The sequence below is a fragment of the Eutrema salsugineum genome, unplaced genomic scaffold (genome assembly GCF_000478725.1).
Source record: "Eutrema salsugineum unplaced genomic scaffold, Eutsalg1_0 scaffold_13, whole genome shotgun sequence".
NCBI classification, from domain to species: Eukaryota; Viridiplantae; Streptophyta; class Magnoliopsida; order Brassicales; family Brassicaceae; genus Eutrema; species Eutrema salsugineum.
In genome coordinates this window covers 285737-306465 of record NW_006256885.1, presented here as the reverse complement: position 1 = coordinate 306465, position 20729 = coordinate 285737, and the positions used below count along the sequence as shown (strand labels likewise).

At 34.2% G+C, this 20729-nt stretch overlaps 2 protein-coding genes across 2 annotated transcripts; one reads left to right on the top strand and one right to left on the bottom strand.

Annotated features, from left to right (window-relative positions):
• The first annotated feature begins 3727 nt into the window (after positions 1–3727).
• Positions 3728–7983, top strand: LOC18025110 (long-chain-alcohol oxidase FAO3). Its single transcript, XM_006405965.2, has 3 exons — positions 3728–4005; positions 4324–4596; positions 6110–7983. Exons 1-3 carry the CDS (start codon positions 3793–3795, stop codon positions 7862–7864), a joined length of 2241 nt encoding a protein of 746 aa, XP_006406028.1. The 5' UTR covers positions 3728–3792; the 3' UTR covers positions 7865–7983.
• A 12-nt stretch (positions 7984–7995) lies between these two features.
• LOC18025108 (phosphate transporter PHO1) lies at positions 7996–14198 on the bottom strand. The gene is made up of 15 exons (XM_006405966.2): positions 13863–14198; positions 12575–12667; positions 11897–12125; positions 10845–11202; positions 10713–10761; positions 10538–10609; positions 10291–10420; positions 10061–10181; positions 9640–9889; positions 9444–9548; positions 9313–9357; positions 9070–9222; positions 8702–8980; positions 8466–8602; positions 7996–8371 (listed from the first exon to the last, which is right to left on the bottom strand). The coding sequence occupies exons 1-15, from the start codon at positions 14109–14111 to the stop codon at positions 8281–8283; spliced, it is 2361 nt and encodes a 786-aa protein (XP_006406029.1). The 5' UTR covers positions 14112–14198; the 3' UTR covers positions 7996–8280.
• Between the last annotated feature and the right edge of the window lie 6531 nt (positions 14199–20729).

Below are 20729 nucleotides of genomic sequence, written 5' to 3'. Positions count from 1 at the left end.
TTGAAAGTTTGAAGTGTTTTTGGGAGAGAAAGAGTTAAACCAGAACCAAGTAGAGATTTGAGTCTTGGTTATTTAGTTTAGCTCAATCTCAATGAAAGCTTCAGTTTAGGTCATATATTAAGGGCATGTTCGTTTCCTCATCCGGATGAAAAAACGATATATTGTTCATTTTTTTCAATTATGCAAATGAGTTTAAATGTAACTAGATATGAGCATATAACCTTGATCCAAATTAATGGAAAACCCAAGATACAAGAATTAGACGCAAAATAACTAAATAAAAGTTGCATAAAAAAATACAAACTCATTTGGATGAAATCAAAATGCACCTTAAATAAAATTACTTAATTATGTGACTAACGATAAGCCAAGCATTTTAGATTACATAAAATTGATAACAATTAGACACGTTCTTTTATTCGGTAATGATCATAGATATAGATATGCTAAATAAATAAAAAAAATTAAATTTTAACGTGATAAACTTATAAAAAAACATGCTAAAAACTTAACCGTTTCGAAAAAGATAATTATTCGTAGGAAAATAATCATGTAATATTATATAATAGTATAGATAAAATTTCTCAACAAAACATTCAAGAATGAAACAATACTAATTATTTGTATACTTCAAAATAAAGTTTGTTCGATTTTTGATAAAAATGCATCTAAAATAAAATTACGTAATTATATGGAATCCTTTTTGGTGCCAGATATATGGAATCACTTTTTAATACCCAAATCGCGGATTTACTTTTTGACGCCTAACTCAAAATCAGGTTCTTCCACCGTAAACATAAAATACATTTTTTCCGCTAATACCGGAAAACCCATCTTCCCACCATAAATCCATCGCCAACGCCAAGTTTCTTGTGTCATAACCTTCTTTTGTTATTATTTCTTGAACTGCATTTATGCAGGGAGTTGTAACCACATACATAGTTATACTCACTTTACATTTTCCGTTCTCACTTCGAGAGCTTCTAAACATTGTAGCCTTTGTATTTCATAACCCCAAAAGAAGTCCCAACATTTGAAAACATCAAGCTAACCTGACGCTAAGAAAAAAAGATATTGATCGTAATTTAGTACTGATGAACATATGAAATCATTAATAATGATTATATGCTTATTAGAAAAATATAGTACAAATTGATTGTCGAGACAGATTAGGATGAATAAGGTGTTTAACCAATCGGCTGTTCGACCATTTAAAGTTTTTTTCTACATAAGCTTACTTTCTAAAAAAAGAATCCACCATGCAATAATTCTTTTGGGCAATCAAAAAATTGCGCATTTTTAACTACGAAATCTTTTTTTCTACACACCCCGACATTTCGAATTTCGTACTAATGATCTTGAACTTGAAGATTATTCCCAAATGACAAGCTAATGTATCACTTGAGTTACTGATATCTGCGTATACAAGACTTCTTTGGGGTATATTTTTTTTCATGGCTCTTAACTCAACATTCAAGATTAACTTGGTCAGAAGATAACAGGAGCGGGAAAAGTCTTAGAACTGACTTATCTTGAAAATACAATAAGTTGTATCGTTATCTGACTTTACGTTATGACTGTAATTAACTAATGACAACTTGTGGCAAATTTAATTGTCCCAACCATATATTTGACTTCTAAGCACTTAATCAGTCTATATAATAATACATACAGTTCTAACCATTACGTTTTAAGTATGATAACATTACTTCATCACCAAGCAAGCATGTGCCCATAACTCAGGGCAAAGGAAATATTCTAACCAAAACCTTTATATTCGGAATATTTATTTTTAGTAAAGAATCATACTTAGGTAACAGAAAACTAGACAAAATCTGGACTTTTCTCTTGGAATTGGATGTTTCGATGGCACGATATAGACTTGTTTGTTGGGGAATGCATGACCCACATTAGACTACGTGAAATGCAAAAGCTGACGTGGAGAAAACTGATTGGCGATATTGATTTCCACACATTTTGATTCAAGAATATACAAAATACGATGGATGGTCCAATTTTGTAAGATGTAAGATGATCTAATCGATGTTACTTAAATTAACAATTCATAGAAGCTAGTTAGTTGAGTAACTCTATATTGATTTTTTTTTGTTTGTTAATTACTGTGATTTTTCCCGGTTCTTAAATGAGTCAAAGCTTTGTACAATGAGGCTTCTACCTATAATATATCGTACACTTATTTAACTATGATTTGTTATCTCAAATGTCGGTGCTCGAATTTAGTCGTATAAGTGCATTATTACCCCCAAAACAAAAGTTTCATATAACCCTTTTGGCAAAACAAAAAACAAAACAAAAAAACACAAAAGTTTCCTATATAGTCAGTTAGTGTATAATAAAAAACTTTTGGGTCGCCTATAGATAAGCGATATTACCTTTTCAAATTTATAGGTATAACAATATAGGTCTTTTGTCCCAAATAAACACCAAAAAAATATAAGGTTTTGTATGTATTTAATATTTATGAATTTGTGAGAAGAAACCGAGACCACGTATGCCGAATAACAACGTACGCTTATGAAAAACGTTATGGGTTGTCGCATTAACTCAAGAGTCACGAGTCACGAATTTTGGCTACCAAGTCACAAAATTGTGGTTTATTTAGCATCACACGTGAACTTTCTTCGCGTATCCGAGAGAACTTTGCTAACCAGTTTTTTTGGGAACATTTTCCAAAAAATTTAAAACTTTTGCCCCATTTTTTTTGTTTCCTTCTAACGTGCGTATTTCTGATCTCTTATCATTTATTTGTTAAATCATTTACTAACCTTTCTTTCAGTTGCCCGTAGTTTTCACATGTCACACCCTCGAAAGTGACTTTTCCCACATCCTTGGTCCTCCATCTTCACCTAATTGTATATTAGACCCTGTATTTTGCAATTGTAAGTGTGTCGCCACAATTTTGAGGGACAATTGAAAATATATCCATCAGACTAAATTCGTTCGGCCAAAAAAAGTCCATCATCCTACATTTTAAATAACTAAATTTAGTTTCAAATTTAAAAAAAAACAAAAAATATAAAAATTTTATAAAAGACAAAAAAATAGGTAATATTTTGAATGTAATGTATGTAAATTCATACCACCGGTTGGACTCTCCAACCGTTCTAAGTATTTAAATTGTTGACAAAAAAAATTGATAAGGTTTTATATTATAATTAACAAAATATCCAATATTTTTTTAATTAACAAAATAATTTTAAGCTAAATCATAATTGATAAATTATAAACACTAAATATCAAACTCAAAATCTTACATAATCAACAAAAAGAAATAAACTAACACTATAAAATAAAATTTAAATCTGAAAATTGTTATTTAAATTTGTTTCTTTTAAATAGCTTATTTTATAAATTAGATTATGGATACAAACGTAGGTGGATATGCATCATATTCCAAAATTAAAAATTTTAAAAATTTGGTCCAGTTTTGTAAAACGTCAATGATCGAAACTATTAATACGACAAACTATCTTGCGAAAAAAATAAAAAATAAACATCCTATTTCTAATACGACAAGGAATTATGTTTGGTTGACAAATAAAAAATTTTAATCAGGAAAATGAGATAGAGACAAATTCGGGGGTTCTCTTCGCAATTTTGCATTTTCTATTTTCATAATGCAGACAGCTGTATCTATATATCTATATATATATGTATGTGCAGCTTCCATTTCGGAGAAACTATAATAACCTTCATCACTAAACAAAAAAAAAAGAACAAAAACTATAAAATAAATCCAGTTTTTACACAATTAAAGCGAATTAGAAGGTTATGGGTAAGCAGCACACAGACGCCGGAAACTTTGGCCACCGGGACGTCACGGTGGCAGAGATGGAAGCCTTAGTCAGCTTTTGCGAAGCGGTCTTGCCTCCAGTGCCGCCGCCGCCGGAAGAATTTTCCGGCGAGGATGATCACCACCGGAACAAAGAAGCTCTCCGGTCATTTTACTCGACTTCTGGATCTCAAACTCCCGTCGTTCGTCAGGTGCACAAAATTTTTCTTGTTTAATTATCCAATGTTCTGTTATCTAAATACCATTTTTTTCTTCTGCTAAATTTAATAGCTGTTTTTAAAATAGTCAAAGTTTGGATTTTGTTTTTTCTTTTTGATAACAAATTCTGGACTAAGTTTTAGTTTAATATCTGAGAGCAGTGGAAAAATCGTTTATTCTAGTCATTTTAGGCTTCCAAAATGGCCAATCATAATGGAAATCAAGAAAGTTCAGATTTTTTATATCATATGTTTTTGAGTAAAAGTCAACGACTCGTGTTCACAAGACTGGTTTATTATTGGATGATGCAGACCATTGAGTTGATCACTAAACGAGGGACAATCGAAGCTTATCTTATAACAAGACTTGTCCTGTTCTTGCTTGCTACTCGTCTTGGGACGTTACTCATTTGTGGGAGAGAATGTTTGGTCACGAAATGGCCTTTTGTCGAGAAATTCAGTGAGCTATCTCTGGAGAAGAGGGAAAGAGTATTTCAGAAACAATTCAAAAATTGGTTCTTTACTCCTATCAGAGCTGCTTTCGTCTACATCAAAGTCGCCTTCCTCTTCTGTTTCTTCTCCAGGGTATGTCCCAAATCCTCTGTTTTTCCACTTCAAGGCTTGTATGAGTCACAAAGATTCTGTGTATTTGTAATTTTGCCGTGTTCAATCTTGATAAACTTGGCAGCCTAATCGAAGATTCATGATATTTTTTGATAAAAAACCGGTTTCGATGTGACATTGAAACAATTATAACGGATTCATATCTAACCGAAATTAGTGAGAGAACTCGAATCAAAACCTAACTGAGATTTTGATTAAATGCATCTTTTACTCTGTTTTAAAAACAGAGCTACTTATATAAAGATTAAGGCCCCCTTCGTTTCTGTATCTGGATGCTGCATCTAGCTCCAAATGTCCAAATGTTATTCGTTTTTTCACTAAAAAAATTGCGTTCAGATGCAGCTATCTAGATGCAAATTGCTTAGCATCTCAAAAATCTGGATATTTTAGATGCTGAGAAATAGAGAATTCAGATGCAGCAATTGCATCTGGTTTAGGTAAAAGACATTAATGTCTTTACTAAAATAAAATTTTCGATTTCTACAAACATCAAAAAATTTTGATTTCCACAAACATAACAAAATCTTGATTTCCCGTTAAGACGAAAAATCGAGAAAATTTTGATTTCCCGCCAAAACGTTAATTCTTGGTTTCTCGCCAAAAACAAAAACTCTCGGTTTCCCGACAAAAAATCTCGATTTTCCGTCAAAAACGAAAAACTCTCGATTTCCCGCAAAAACGCAAAAACGCAAAATCTTGATTTCCCGCCCAAAAACACAAAATCTCGATTTCCCACCCAAAAACGAAAAATCTAGATTTCTCGTCAAAAACGCAAAACCTTGATTTCCCGCCAAAGACAAAATCTCGATTTCTCGCCAAAAACGCAAAATTTTGATTTCCCGCCAAAAACACAAAATCTCGATTTCTCACCAAAAACAAAAAATCTAGGTTTCTCGCAAAAAATGCAAAATCTCGATTTCCCGCCAAAAACGAAAACTTTCGATTTCCCGCCAAAAACGAAAACTCTCGGTTTCTCGCCAAAAATGCAAAATCTCGATTTCTTGCAAAAAACGAAAAATCTTGGTTTCTCGTCGAAAACGAAAACTCTCGGTTTCTGACCCAAAATCTTGATTTCCCGTCAAAAACATAATATCTTAATTTTTCATCAAAAACTCAAAATTCCAGTAAAATTTTTTCCCATCAAATATACAAAATCATGTTTTCCCACAAAAAATACAAAAACAAAAAATTTCATGTATTTAAACTTAATTTGATAAAAATATCATTTATTAAAAAAATAATTTAAAAATATATTTTTTTAAGTCTTCATTTGATACAAATGTATAATACATCCAACTATTTTTCTAAATTCACAAACGAATAATTTAATATCTAGACGTAACATCTTGATGCAAAACCTAGTTTCCAAAACAAACAATATCTAGATGTTGTATCTAGATGTTGTACCTAGATGTTGTATCAAAAAACGAACAGGGCCTAAAGCTTTACTAAATTTGCTGTTGCTTTTATGTAGGTGAGTCCAAATGGAGAAAACCCGTCATGGGAAGCCATAGGATATCGCGCGAACCTCGATCAGAAAAAACCTTCTGAAACTCAAAAAGAAAGACCTTTAGAGAAAGGGATAGTGGAGACGATGAAAGAAACAGAGCAAACTCTCCTCGAATCACTTGCTCAGAAAGGCCTAGAAGCTGACGCAGACCACGATGCGATCACCATCAAATGCGACGCTGTTGTGGTCGGATCTGGTTCAGGAGGAGGCGTGGCGGCTTCAGTTCTAGCAAAATCTGGTTTAAAAGTGGTTGTTATGGAGAAAGGAAGCTACTTTACGGAATCGGATTATCCTCCTTTCGAAGGTCCTGGCATGGATAAACTGTACGAAAACGGAGGGATTCTCCCTAGCGTCGACGGGAATGTCATGATCTTGGCTGGATCAACTGTAGGTGGTGGATCTGCTGTGAACTGGTCTGCGTGTATCAAGACGCCTAAATCGGTTCTTCATGAGTGGTCAGAGGATCAAAAGATACCTCTTTTCGCCACCAAAGAATACGTTTCGGCTATGGAGTTGGTGTGGAAGAGGATTGGTGTCACGGAGAGATGCGAAAAGGAAGGTTTTCAGAATCAGATTCTGAGGAAAGGTTGCGAGAATCTCGGGATCAATGTCGAAAACGTTGCTCGTAACTCATCGGAGAAGCATTACTGTGGTTCTTGCGGGTATGGATGCAGACAAGGAGAGAAGAAAGGAAGTGACCGGACTTGGCTCGTGGACGCTGTGAGTCACGGCGCTGTGATACTAACGGGATGTAAAGCGGAGAGATTCATACTCGAAAAGAACAACTGTAAAAACAGAGGAGGCAAGAAGATGAAATGTTTGGGAGTGATGGCTAAATCTTTAAACGGAAACATATTGAAGAAGATCAAGATCGAAGCTAAAGTAACGGTTTCTGCAGCTGGTGCTCTTTTAACACCTCCATTGATGATCTCTAGCGGTTTGAGAAACCGACACATCGGTAAAAACCTTCACTTGCATCCTGTTCTAATGGCCTGGGGTTACTTCCCGGAGAAGGCATCTCCTAATTCAAACTTCAAGGGAAACTGCTACGAAGGAGGGATCATAACGTCAATGAGCAAAGTGTTATCTGAAGATTCAGAGGTTAGAGCCATCATAGAGACACCAGCGCTAGGACCGGCTTCATTCGCGGTTTTATGTCCTTGGATCTCAGGGCTTGACATGAAGAAGAGAATGTCTAGGTACTCAAGAACAGTGAATCTGATAACGATAGTTAGAGATCGAGGGTCAGGAGAGGTGAAAACGGAAGGAAGAGTAAGCTACGTTGTGGATAAAACCGATAAAGAGAATCTCAATGCAGGACTTAGACAGTCTTTGAGGATACTGATTCAAGCTGGAGCAGAAGAAGTTGGAACTCATAGAAGCGACGGGCAGAAACTGGTGTGCAAAGGGGTTGATGAGAAGTCGATAGAGGAGTTTTTGGACTCTGTGAATGCAGAGGAAGGACCAAAGGCGATGACAGAGAAATGGAGTGTGTATAGCTCAGCTCATCAGATGGGAAGCTGTAAAATTGGAGAAGATGAAGAAGAAGGAGCGATAGATTTGAATGGAGAGAGTTGGGAAGCTGAGAAGTTGTTTGTGTGTGATGGAAGTGCGTTGCCTAGTGCTGTTGGTGTTAATCCTATGATCACAATCATGGCTACGGCTTATTGTATCTCCACAAGAATCGCTAAGTCCATGACCACAAGTTTATCTCATTGAAGCAAGAAACTTGCATAAAATTAGATTATAATGTGTTGTGATGTTTGTAATGATAATAGTGGCTTTTTCATTTTCGGTTAGTGGTTGAATTTTATCAACAAATAAATTTCAAAGAAGAAGTCTTTGATTTGAGCAAATAGTGACATTCTTTATTAGAAAAGAAGAGCTGAACATTAATCTCGAATCAAAATTTACAGAGAAGTTAAATTGTCTTTGTTCGTTTTAGACTTGGAATGTTTTACAAATCAAGAATCCATTAGTCCCTTGTTTTCGATTTTTTCAAGGATAAATGGTTATCCAATTTCCGGAGTTTCTCCAAAGATTTTCTCCGATTATGGCTACATCGATGCAAAAGTTGGTTTCCTTCTTATATCTTGGAACCTGGTTCGAGACTAAACCCTCCAAATCTTTGACGTTTAACCGTCTGAGTCCATGTCACGAAACGGTAACGGTACAGTCTTCACTGCCCTAAAGTGACCGACGTTATTCAGATGCTCATTCTCCACTCTGTAATCACATAATTAAAATCAATTTTATACTTTAATAACATCCAAAATCAAGTTTAACAGAAAAAATTTTAAACCTAGGTGAAGTCTTTTACCTATAGAAGTTCCAGTGGCCTCGACGAATGACTTCACATGACGCCAATAAGAAATCTAGCAAATGAGACTGAACAGGATTGACCCTGAATCTTATTATTGTCTCGATCCAAGCAACTCGCAATACCAAATTCAATGCCTAAACCAAAATACCAAACAATTAACATCGGTTCTCAGCAGTTTAGTAAAAGAACTTAACTTGTGAAACACGTAAGAAAAATGATGCGATTTGACTTACAATCGAGAGATAGTAGATGTTCTTGTTCTTGAGAACTAAATCATCTCTTAGCCATGGATTTTTGGATTTAGGGTTCAAAAGACCCCAATCCTTGACAAAGTCCCAGTATAACTGGTAAAGCGTGGCCACGACCGAGCTCACAAGCACGACGGCTAACCACAAGTCGGTGTTTTCTCTTGCATAGGTTATGCGGACTCCGGCTGCGACCATTGCCGAAACGTATTTTCCCATGTTGACTAAATGATCGGTGTTGGATTCGTCCCACCATCTCCTTATGCACTGTGAATTAATGTTCATAATGTTTATTGCAAAATTTTTAGGGTTTTGGGGGAAAAAGGTAAGAAAACAAAAAACCTAAGCGAGCTTACTTGCATGGCACGCCAGAAGTAAGGCGAGAAAGAGATTAAGTAAGCTAGCTCTCTGTAGATTCTTCCGTTTTTGCACGTATTATATTCGTGTGTTCTGAAGCTTTGAGCCATGAAGTAACATGCGGTTGACTCAATATGTCTCAGCAGTGGAATCTGAATTGAATATCAATAAGGTAGAACGCGATTAGTGGCTAAGTATTAACTAAATTTCCAAAGCAATTTGAAGATATATTAGTTAGTTACCTGGCTTGTAAGTTGATCAGCCATGAAAAAATCAACCATCAAAACCTGTTCCGTACAAACCCATCAAAAAAAAATTCACGTTTCTGCAGATTTCTTGTGCTGTAACCTAAACAATTGGATCCAGTTGTTACCTTGTAGAAAGGTGAGCAAACGATGTTCCTCAAAATGCGAATGAAGCAGAATCTTGTGGGACGATAAAATGTGTCGAAGGGGCATATCAAGACACAAATGAAGATCTGTCACACACCAAAAAGAATAAAGATTCAGCGTTTTAAATAGCGATTGCTGTTGAAACGCCAGATAATGATAATTAACTAATTGAATTACCAGGAGGAGGACGCCAGGGATTGTGTCGACTTGGCTGGGGGAGAAACCGGCGGCTCGGAGGATAAGATGTATGACCATAGCGGCCACGACTGCGGTCATAAACGTGGTTCCCATCAGAAACGCGTCTCGGTAACGCAACGCTGTGTTGGGTGAGAACTCGAATATAAAAGTGTAATTTATCCTCGTGCTCTTCCACATGAACAGATTGCATCCGTACATGAACATGTGTAGACTCAGCAACGCAAAAACACTGCATTAAAAAAAATTATTCAAATTATCAAAATAATTTTAAAAAAAAATTCCAATATAAATCTTTTGTTCACTCGACTATTTGAATTCATGTTGCTAACGGTTCAGAAATCTGGAAGTACCGAAAAAAATTTGTATTTTTTAAAATAAAAAACAATTATAAATAAAATACCTGAAAACAGGATAAACAGTCTCCAAATATGAAACTTGAGCACCAGAAGTGAAGATTCCAGAAAGATGGGCCAGTATTATGTAGATAGTAAACAATGAGACGAAGCAACCCGTAAATAATCCTGCCAAAACAAAATTTTCAGTTTGTTAAAATTTATGGTCAATTTTTTTATTTATTTAAAAACATAAATAATAAAAAAGTGGTGAAAGAAACAGAAAATAAAATAGTACCAACAAAGAAAGTGACCATGTGAGAATCTTTCTGCTGGTGGGGTTTCAAGAATTTCATGGCCCTTTTCCTGTCATTGTTTGCGAAGTGCTTTGTGAATATGGACTCCACTTCGTCCATCAGTCTTACAACCTTGTTTTTTATTTTATCAAAAACCACCAAGTATATCTTTTAGTCTTTTTATATAATTGATTTACTATAACATTACTAAAATATATAAACCTCCTTTTATTTCACTCTTTATAATACCTTATCAGAGCTAATAAATTGCGATCTCTTTACGACTTTTAGATAACTTGATGATGCGTGCTGACCAGAAACCTGTTGGTCCATAATATATCAAGATTTATCATTAAGCACTATAGTTATTATATTATTTTCTGTCAAAATATATCAAGCACCATCTGTAGCTACTCTAGTTTACCTTATCGAATTTCTTCAATATTTTTGTAAAAGCAATCATATTCAACGAGCTACCAGAAAAAAACCAAGAATTAGAATCATAGGATAATAATATATGATTAAAAGAAGTGATATTGAATAATGGGAAATATACCTGTATGTCTTTAGCAAGCCAAGACCTCTATAGAGCTCAACAAAAGCTTTTCGTATCATCTTCTCGGCGCATTGGATCTTTTTCCGGTTGATGAAATCTCCTCCGCCGCTTCTTGGGTTGTTAACAAGCTCTTCCCAGAGAACCGACGTGGCGGTAGCGATGGATCTTGCACCGCCACCGTCTGCTCCGGCTACGGCGTCGGGAATATCAACGCGGAGAGACATTTTGGGTTTGCCTCCTTTAGTTTTGCTCCTCATTGCAGAGTTTATGAAACTCACACCGTTCCTCTCTAATGCCTCTATGATTTCGTCTGTTCTTGATGTTTCACTTTGTGTCTCACTTAGCTCTCCTGGAGACCCTAAAAAAAAAGAAAAAAAAAAGATTTATTTTCTTAGCTAACAACGAAAAACATAAGATCTAGAGATGAAGAAGTTTTTTTGTTTTTTTATGTGTCCTTCTTGTCCATATGTAAAGATCAACTCTTGTCGGTCTATTTTTATTCTCTTACTCGCAAACAAATTCTATGTTTGTTTGTAGAGTCGATTTGTGTTCTCATGTTCTTGTCGGCCATTAAATAGATGTCGACATAAATTATCAACTCTATAATTCTTTCAAATTTGCATCTTCGAGTTTTCCATCCACAAGGCAGAAATATTCATAAGTTTAACACAATGTTGTCATTCAATAAAGATTTTTATTGTGCCATTATAAATAAACATTTCGATTGTGCTTAATATAAAAAACATACGAATTACCTGATAACTTTTAAGAAAAAATATTTGTAACGTCAATTGTGTTATTTAATATATTAGTATTAAATAGCCTATTGCTACAAAAATAATATTAAATAGCCTACTTTTCTTTTTACTAGCCGCACTACGTAAATCGGCCTTTAGGACATGCACTTTTGTGGTTACTAATGGGGTGCAGACCACGTCATAGCTCAGATATATAAATGGTGGCTTTTAAGAGTCTATGTCAAATCCTGAAGTTACTAAAATACCCTCAATCTGACCTAACTTGTATTAAAAGCCTTAAAGAAGAAGACTGACCTGCAGAGAAATCAGAGCTTCGAGGAGAAGAATTGAAGGAGCTGCGATGTGAATTAGAGCCAGATAGGTTTCTCTTCTTCCGATCACCTAGGATCTGTTTGAGTTCTGCAAGAATGTCTAATTGTTTCTTCAGAATCTCTCCTCTCCCCACAAACTCTGTCTCTTTGGACTTGTGAAACTGATTCACTTTGTTTAGTTCTTCATCCAATCTTGCGAAGAACAGTTTAACCTAAAGTAGCAATAAAAAAAATAATTCAAATACTAAATCAAACAATTATGCATTAAATATTTTGACCATCTTCATTAAGAAAGTGGGTGTTATGCAACTTATGCTAGCAATAAAACCACTATCTATGTGTGCTATATCTAAAGCCGTTTATTTATTTTGCTGCTTTTCCAAAGCAAGAAATAAGAATCCGTAATATTAAAAATACTGATGGTGATATGAATAAAGAAAACAATAACTCAATAAGTCCACCAAAAAACTAAGTCATTGTTTCTTGTTTGCATAAAAAAAATGAGTTAGTAGAAACTAGAAATAAAGACATCACAAACTCACAAGTCATCACTCATCACCTTCAAAAATATGGCTAGTATTATAGCATCAGAATAATAGACTAATATTATGTTTCATCGTCATAAATGAAATTATACAAAAAGTGAAAAATATTATTATACCTCGTCCTCTTCGGAAAACAGCTGAACAAGTTCAGTTTGGTAAATCTCCTCGACGTCTTCATCCCCATTTTCTGAGCTTTTTCTTCTACGCACCTGTAAATTCGCGAAAAAATGACATAATATTGATATTTCAATTAATTCAATCCAACAAACCATGTCAATATCATATTAATCTATTTTTGATGTATTCTTATACGTGTCATTGAATTGAATGTTTTGAGGGTGGTGACTTGTGAGTTCGTTATGTCTTTATATAATTTTTTTTCGTCACGATGGTTTCGTGAGATATCACAATCTTCACAACCGTTATTCGCATCTTGGCTTTCGTGAGACTATGAAGAAAAAATAACCTCATTTTGGAATTGGTGATCACAAAATTCTAAGCTAAGATGTAGAGTAGTAATAGGGTCTAATAAGTAAGCAATTATCTTCCGCATAATTATATATATATATATATATATATATATTCCGTATTTCAGGGTTAGTTAATTTATTGGGAATTTCCTTAATTTAGGAAATATGTAGGTTCCTGGGTTAAGAAATGAACTCTATGGCCTAAATCATGTGTTTAATGATTGTTTTCCTAAACAGAAATACAGATATATGCAAATATTACATAATTGATATACAAAAGTGACTTCAGAAAGATTTCCATACTTGCTCTACAAGACTTAACATATGAGAATTCTTCTAAATCATATAAAATATGAAATGTTTTTACATATCTAGCTCAATCGAAAAAAGAAAGAATAAATAAAAATATGCAAAAAGCAAATAAATATCTTAAGAAAAAAATAATAAGTAAAAAGCAATTTTCTCATGAGAAATCTGTAGAGAAAGCAGAAAAAACCGTTAATTTTGACGCGTAAGCAAAGACGCGAAAATGAGTAGGAATGTAGATAATTAGACACAAAGACGTAAGCAGACACGAAACTCCACAGAAACAATCATAGGAAAATTTTTTAAAATAAGCATAAATAATTTTTTTGGGTTTAAAGTATAAAAAATTATAATATTAACTCGATTAATTTCGTTCTCTTAAAAATCATATTCTGAATTTGCTTAATAGAATCTCCTAGTCTCTAATGGTATCAATTTTTCAAACTAGGAAAAATGCATTTAGACTTATAATCTCGATTAAATTATATATTGGTATTATACAATAATTTAAAAAGAGGCCGCAAAAGTTACACGGAATTTAAAGCTAATCATTCCAAACCGAAAGAAGAGCCTAACATGTTTTCTTAAGAGAAATTAAAGTAATGGAATTGATTATATGAATAATTACCTGAAGAATCTCTGGTTTTTCTGAGGTCGAAAATAGTTTATCGGAGAAAGTCCGGGCCAATCTGCGAACCGGGTCGAAAAGAGATCGACCGAAATCAGAATGATGAACAATGGGGTAATGAGAAGCCGGTTTTGGTTTACGAGAGATTATGATTTTCTTGATTTGTTTTTTAAGTTGACAATAGTTAACAAAGGCCTCTTTCCACTCTGGTATGAGTTGTGCCTCTAGCTCCTTGGAGAACTTCACCATCTTCTTCGCTTATAATCTCTTCCGTTTTGATTAATACATTTTGTAACTCGGAAGAAATTAAATTTTGAAGAAGGAGAGAGAGAGAGAGAGAGGCGTTAATGTTTAAGAGAGGCATTAAGAGGGAAAGAAGAAAGTTTGTATATATAGAGGGAGAAAGAGAGAAAGACGTGTAGAGAAGGTGAATTTAGTTTTCTCTTTTTGGTTTTGGCACTAATTTACTTAATGGAATTAAAATCTTTTTTCACACACATGGTTTGCAGCTATGAGACGATTTAACTTTTTGATGTGATTTGTTAAAATAAAAAAAAATTTAAAAAGTAATGGAAAGGGAAAAATGGATTTTTTTTTATTAAATTGCTTGGCCATTATGCGAGCTTAATTACACTCACTTATAGATATAGATTTGAATATAACGCACTCATTTGTATTAAGGAATTATAAAGAAGGTGTGTGACTAGTGCAACTCGTCACGAACCCCACACACAAACAAACACACACACAGACACTTCTATTGCATTCAACAAGGATAATATTTTACTTTATCTTGCATACATTCTTTTCCAAAATTAGTATTTTATGTCCATTCTACATAATAAAATCTGCATATACACTATGAGATCCTTGATGTAGTAGTACGTGTAATACTGTAACGCATTAACAAAATTGTTGTGTTCCAGTAGTTTTATTTTGTTACTCGAGTCTAGATTTGGATTTGTATCAATATATTTTATGATTTTATCACCACAAAATTTATATAACATTTTTATCCAATAAATTTCTAAACATTCCAATTCATCAAAAAAGTGTGTATAGTTTTAATTTTTCTGTTTTATTTTTGATTAGCAATAATTATCCGATCGTCGACTTCTCATAATCGAAGCTAAAAATTAACACCGCAACTCGCAAAGATGAACAGGTCTCTTGACATGATTTTATCGCAAGTCCACCATATTTAAGCACTTTTATTGAGCCCATGAATCCAAATGATCCAAGCAAAGCAATTTAGTATATAGTAGTAATCGAACTCAGGTGTACACTAAAATCAGAGAAGTATATCCCCCTTCTCCTAATTAAGCCTTGGCCCAGCTACTAATGCACCACCTGGCTTTGGTTCTGTTTCATACATAAGTACATAAGTTTTAGCACTTTTGTTTCTCTTTATGTTTTTTTTTTGAAGAACTAGTTTGTCTTTCTATGTTGAAATTTTTTTTTTCCAAGTTCTAAAAGAGATTAACGTCTTTGTTTTTTCATCAAACTGAATATTTCACAAATAGTATACGCAAAGGCCAAAAACAAACTGATTAAAATTCCAAGAAAAAATCAGTTTGTGTTACATCATTTAAATTGATATAAAATGCCAAAAATTTTGAACATTATTATAAAATAAAACGGTACTTCTATACACAAAAAGAAACAAGAAACGACACCAATAGTCTTTATGAGATCTATCAAATGAGTGATTGATACGTCTAATTTCAATGTTTCCCGTCGAATATATAGTTGTTAACTATATAAAAATGAATATATAGTTGTTATCAAAGTACATTTCCCAAGGTATATAAGCGCACACTTTTTTTCATTGATATTTGATGAGCTGGTTCATGTATAAAGAGAAAGCATGCATGGAAAAGACAAAATCGATCAAAACACAAATCAATAATATTGCACGATATGTAGTACGGTATTTATCATTCGAAAAAGAACTTAATGTAATAGACCAATCATTCTTCGGGTCTTTCGTTTTTTCTCAAGAAGTTATTCAGGCTCGCAGTCTACTCTGACTGGAGGGTAGAGAAGGCTAAATGGATAGTCTTCCTCAGTCCTCACATCGTCGATGATTGAAATCGTGACCTTAAAAACACTTTCCTTTAGATTTTCATTGAATATCTCGGTTAAATCATCGACTCCAGATAACTAATATGTTTTTTTATTGCTAATAGATGAAACTCGATAAATTAATATTCGATAAATTAATAAACACTATAAATTAATAATTTTTCATGGTCCCAAGTTGGACCAATTCAAAATATGACATAATTCGATAAGATAATAAGATAATAACTTTTAACAAAACTCCTATGTAAATATATGGTCTCATTATTATCATAAATCAATAATTACTATAAATAAAATTTGATATAAACATATAAGTGAGATAATCTACTAAAATATGAGTTTAGTGATGTTTTTTAATTATTTTAAATTGAAGTCTTCTTAGAACTCTTTTTTAATTTTTGAATTTTTTTTTTAAATATTATAAACTTCAAAGAAAATCTCTTTCAGAATTTAAAATTAATAAAGAATATTTTTATTTAACATTTATAAATTAATAACTCTATAAATTAATAAAATATCAAAATCCTAACATTATTAATTTATAGAGTTTTTACTGTACTAAACTACTGATTGTTAAGAGTAAAAGACAAAAGATGTCCGAACAATAGAAAGTAACGTAATTGTGTACAATTTCCCTCATTTAAACTAACATTTAAAACATTTCATTTTAGCAATCATTTAGGTGAAAACCTCATCTTATATTATTCAAAATGAGGTAAATATTTAGGGGAAAAAAGAGTGCTGCGATCAGACTTGTGAGGTGGTACATCTCGTGGAAGCAAAGGTGGTAGCTTCATGACGTATGACGTGGAACAGAAAAATAGACGAACTTGATCAAAAGATTATCTTTTACTTTGCTTCTTTGTTGGATCAATGTATGTCGTAATCCGTACGTGTAATTCTTATGAACTACAGATTACAAGAACCACTAGCTACCTTTTTTTATGTATGGTCTAAAATTCAGATTAAATATTTAATCAGTGTTAACAGGCCTATTTGCATGATTTATTACAGGTTAAAATTGTAGATTATTCAATATTACAATTCACTAGTAATAGTATTCGTAAACTAGAAATCGATATCCAGGAGCCACGTATACAATTAACTAGTAATAGGATTCGTTATAAGGATATGAAATCATAGCTATAGTAGCAATATAGCCTACGTGTATAACCACAAAGATTCATCATTCAGATAAGGTGATACTTAAGCTCCTATAAAAATCAGAAAACATTTCAAAGGGTGGCTAGATTATTACATCAAATAGTTTTACTTAAATCGCTTAGAGGATTCATTATTTTCATGTCAAAAAAAAAATATTCATTATTTATAAACACAACTAGCAAACTCAATTTAAATGAGAACAAAAGAAGGATAAGAAAAAATGATTACAAAAATTAATGATGGCCCTTGGAGTTTCGCTTAGGATGGCAATTGTTTCCGATCATGTATACATCACCACTTTAGTATTAATACCAAATATAAATTACGAAAAAATATTTTCTTTTCTTTTTCTTTTCCCAAAACACTCGGCATCTTGCTTTGTATATGGAATCAACTGAAGCGAATATTCCTTATATGGGATCAAATGGCCTCAGTCCTTGACTGCTTGACCCTTGAATCTAAAGATCTAAATTAACGGAATGACAATATTTCGTAAAAGAAGCATTATTTAGATGTCCTCATAATTTACTGCAATAATCGAAATATTAGAAAGATTTGTTGATTTGTTCTTTATATTATTACGATTTTCTTTTCGTGTTTTTTTCTTTATTCGTGAAATATTAAAAATGTCTTTAAGCCTAAAATTATTTGGGTCTTAAGTCTTAACATAGCATGTTTGTGCACAAATAGATTTGATAATATACATAGCCAAATCAATTATTGTAATTCTTTCAAAATATACAATTTCTATATAGACCTTGAATTTTAACCGATTGTCCCACTCATAGGATACGATGTTATCATCACGTATCTAGATTCAAATTTTAAGGATGTGAGCCTACAACGCTCTATACAATCGATCATTTGGGTTCGGCTTTGATACGATTTTGTAACGTTTTGATCAACTCAGTATGTGTACTCTTATATCTTTCAGCTAGCCTGTCATCAAATGACCATTTTTTTTAGGATTGTTAGGATCGCGACTTCGAATCAATATCGATCTTAAGCACACAATCTCACAATCTCTTACGAATACGAATCCGAACTGAGCAAAGAAAGAACGACACAGAGATTTACGAGTTCGGGCTCTCGATATGAGATAATACCCTACGTCTCGGCCTGGTGAATCAAGCTTATCAACTCCGATACAACTACAATCTCACTTCTCTGTTACAAGCTTAACAACTACAGAGAAGAGCTATATATACATGTATATCTACACGCTTTGACTAAAGGTCAAAGTCAATTACAATTAACAGATCGGTTTAAGCAAACCGTGAACCATGAGATACCAAACACCGGTATTCTCACTTCGACTAACCTGTCTTCGGTTCAAGCTCCTTAACCAAGTAGATTTTCATCACCAATCAACAAATCTCCACCTTGATGACAATCTAACTTGATCAGCTACTCTGTTAACCCAAACATGTAGCTTCACCAGGTCTTACTCCAACACTTTAGTGTTGTTCCAATCCGAGAAAACTCAGAGCTTTCTCGAACTTATCAACCGGAAGTCCTTTGGTAAGCATGTCAGCTGGATTCTTAGCTGTTGCTATCTTTAGTACCTTCACATCTCCTTGAGCCACTACATCTCTAATGAAATGCAGCTTCCTGTCAATGTGCTTCGTCCTCTCGTGATGAACACCATTCTTCGCAAGACACAAAGCACTTTGAGAGTCACACCATATATCAACTGATCTTTGTTTAAAACCAAATTCCTCAGCGAGTCCTTTAAGCCAAATGCTTTCCTTTACAGCTTCTACAAGTGCCATATACTCGGCCTCGGTCATAGATAATGCAACAACATGTTGAAGCTGTGATTTCCAACTGATGGTGTTCCCTCCTGCTGTGAAAACATACCCGGAGATTGATCTTCTCCTGTCCAGATCAGATGCAAAATCTGAATCGCAGAAACCTTCAATCTTGAACTCATCCCTCTTTCTAAACACCAACTTCAGATTCTGTGTACCCTTAAGATACCTCAAGACCCACTTGACTGCAGACCAGTGAACTAATCCTGGTTTACTCATGAACCTACTGACTAGCCCCACAGCATATGCTAAGTCACATCTGGTTCCTATCATGGCGTACATGACACTTCCAACTGCGTTTGCGTATGGAACGTTATCAAGTACAGTCTCTGCTTCATCATCCTTGATCGCAGAAAACTTAAACTGAGCACCAATGGGCGTAGACACTTGTCTTGCTTCATCCATGTTAAACGCCTGAAGTATCTTCTTCACATATCCTGACTGTGACAACTTGAGGACTCCACCTTTCCGATCCATTTCTATATCTATTCCCAGAATTCTACTGGCTGGACCAAGATCCTTCATCTCAAATCTACTGCTTAGCATCTGTTTCACATTTTTAATCTCCTCCATGTCTTTAGATGCTAGCAACATATCATCTACATACAGAAGCAAATAGACCACAGCTCCTCCTTTTACATTCTTGATATAGACACAATGATCAAATTCACTCTTTGTGAAACCTTGACTAAGTACGAACTGATCAAAGCATCTATTCCATTGTCTAGGAGCTTGTTTTAGACCGTACAAGGCTTTCTTCAACAAGCACACATGATTTTCTTTTCCCTTTTCCTTGAAACCTTCTGGCTGCTCCATGTAGATTTCCTCCTCAATGACACCATGAAGAAAAGCTGTTTTTACGTCTAACTGTTCCAACTCCAAATCCAGATTCACAACGATTGATAACAGATATCTAATCGATACGTGCTTCACAACTGGTGAGAAAACGTCCTGATAGTCGATACCCTCTCTTTGTGAGTAACTTTTTGCCACTAGCCTGGCCTTATAACGAGGCTTCTCAATACCAGGAATGCCCGGCTTCAACCTGTATACCCATTTGCAGCCGATTACCCTTCTGTCCTTTGGTTTCTTTACTATTACCCAGGTTTTGTTCTTCTCCAAAGAGTTCATCTCTTCATTCATACCTTCATCCCATAGATCACATTCCTTGCTTCTAAATGCTTCTTCATAATCTCTGGGATCTTCAGTACTGACATCTTCTGCTGCTAAGAAAGCAAATGCAGAGATATCGAAATCCTGTAATCTGGTCGGAAGCCTGATGTCTCTTCTCGGCCTATCTCTAGTGAGTTGATACCCATCAGAAGTTCCATCTTGAGATGAGTCTGTTTCAACTCCACCTTCTTCTGTATCACTGTCACTGACCTCTAAATTTCTGACTTGCTGAGAACCGGACTTATGTTTCTCGGTTTCAGACTCACCCTTCACATCAATAGTGGTTCTTGATCCTTGTTCTTCAGATACATCAGCTCCACCTTCTTGATCAGACTCCTTGTCCTTTATATCCTTGTAAACTTTATCTTCAACAAACATTACATTCCTGCTTATGATGCATTTTTCTTCATCCAGGAGCCAAATTTTATATCCTTTTACACCCGTTGGGTAGCTTACAAACATTCCTTTTAACGCCCTGGGTTTGAGCTTCCCTTGATCTTTGTGTACATAGACCAAAACACCAAATCTTCTTAGATGTTTGTATCCAGGCTTCTTCCCAAGCCATAACTCTTCAGGAATGTTACTATCAACCGCTGACGAAGGAGTCCTATTTATTTGATACACGGCTGTAGAT

What these genes read in the sequence shown, in the direction of transcription:
- LOC18025110 (XM_006405965.2), top strand. Translation starts at nt 3,793, where the DNA reads ATGGGTAAGCAGCACACAGACGCCGGAAACTTTGGCCACCGGGACGTC. An exon ending in AAACTCCCGTCGTTCGTCAG is followed by an intron (nt 4,006 to 4,323) that starts GTGCACAAAATT and finishes TGGATGATGCAG; the next exon opens with ACCATTGAGTTGATCACTAA. An exon ending in TCTTCTGTTTCTTCTCCAGG is followed by an intron (nt 4,597 to 6,109) that starts GTATGTCCCAAA and finishes GCTTTTATGTAG; the next exon opens with GTGAGTCCAAATGGAGAAAA.
- LOC18025108 (XM_006405966.2), bottom strand. Translation starts at nt 14,111, where the DNA reads ATGGTGAAGTTCTCCAAGGAGCTAGAGGCACAACTCATACCAGAGTGG. An exon ending in ACTGTTTATCCTGTTTTCAG is followed by an intron (nt 9,890 to 10,060) that starts GTATTTTATTTA and finishes TTTTTAATGCAG; the next exon opens with TGTTTTTGCGTTGCTGAGTC. An exon ending in TCCCTGGCGTCCTCCTCCTG is followed by an intron (nt 9,549 to 9,639) that starts GTAATTCAATTA and finishes GGTGTGTGACAG; the next exon opens with ATCTTCATTTGTGTCTTGAT.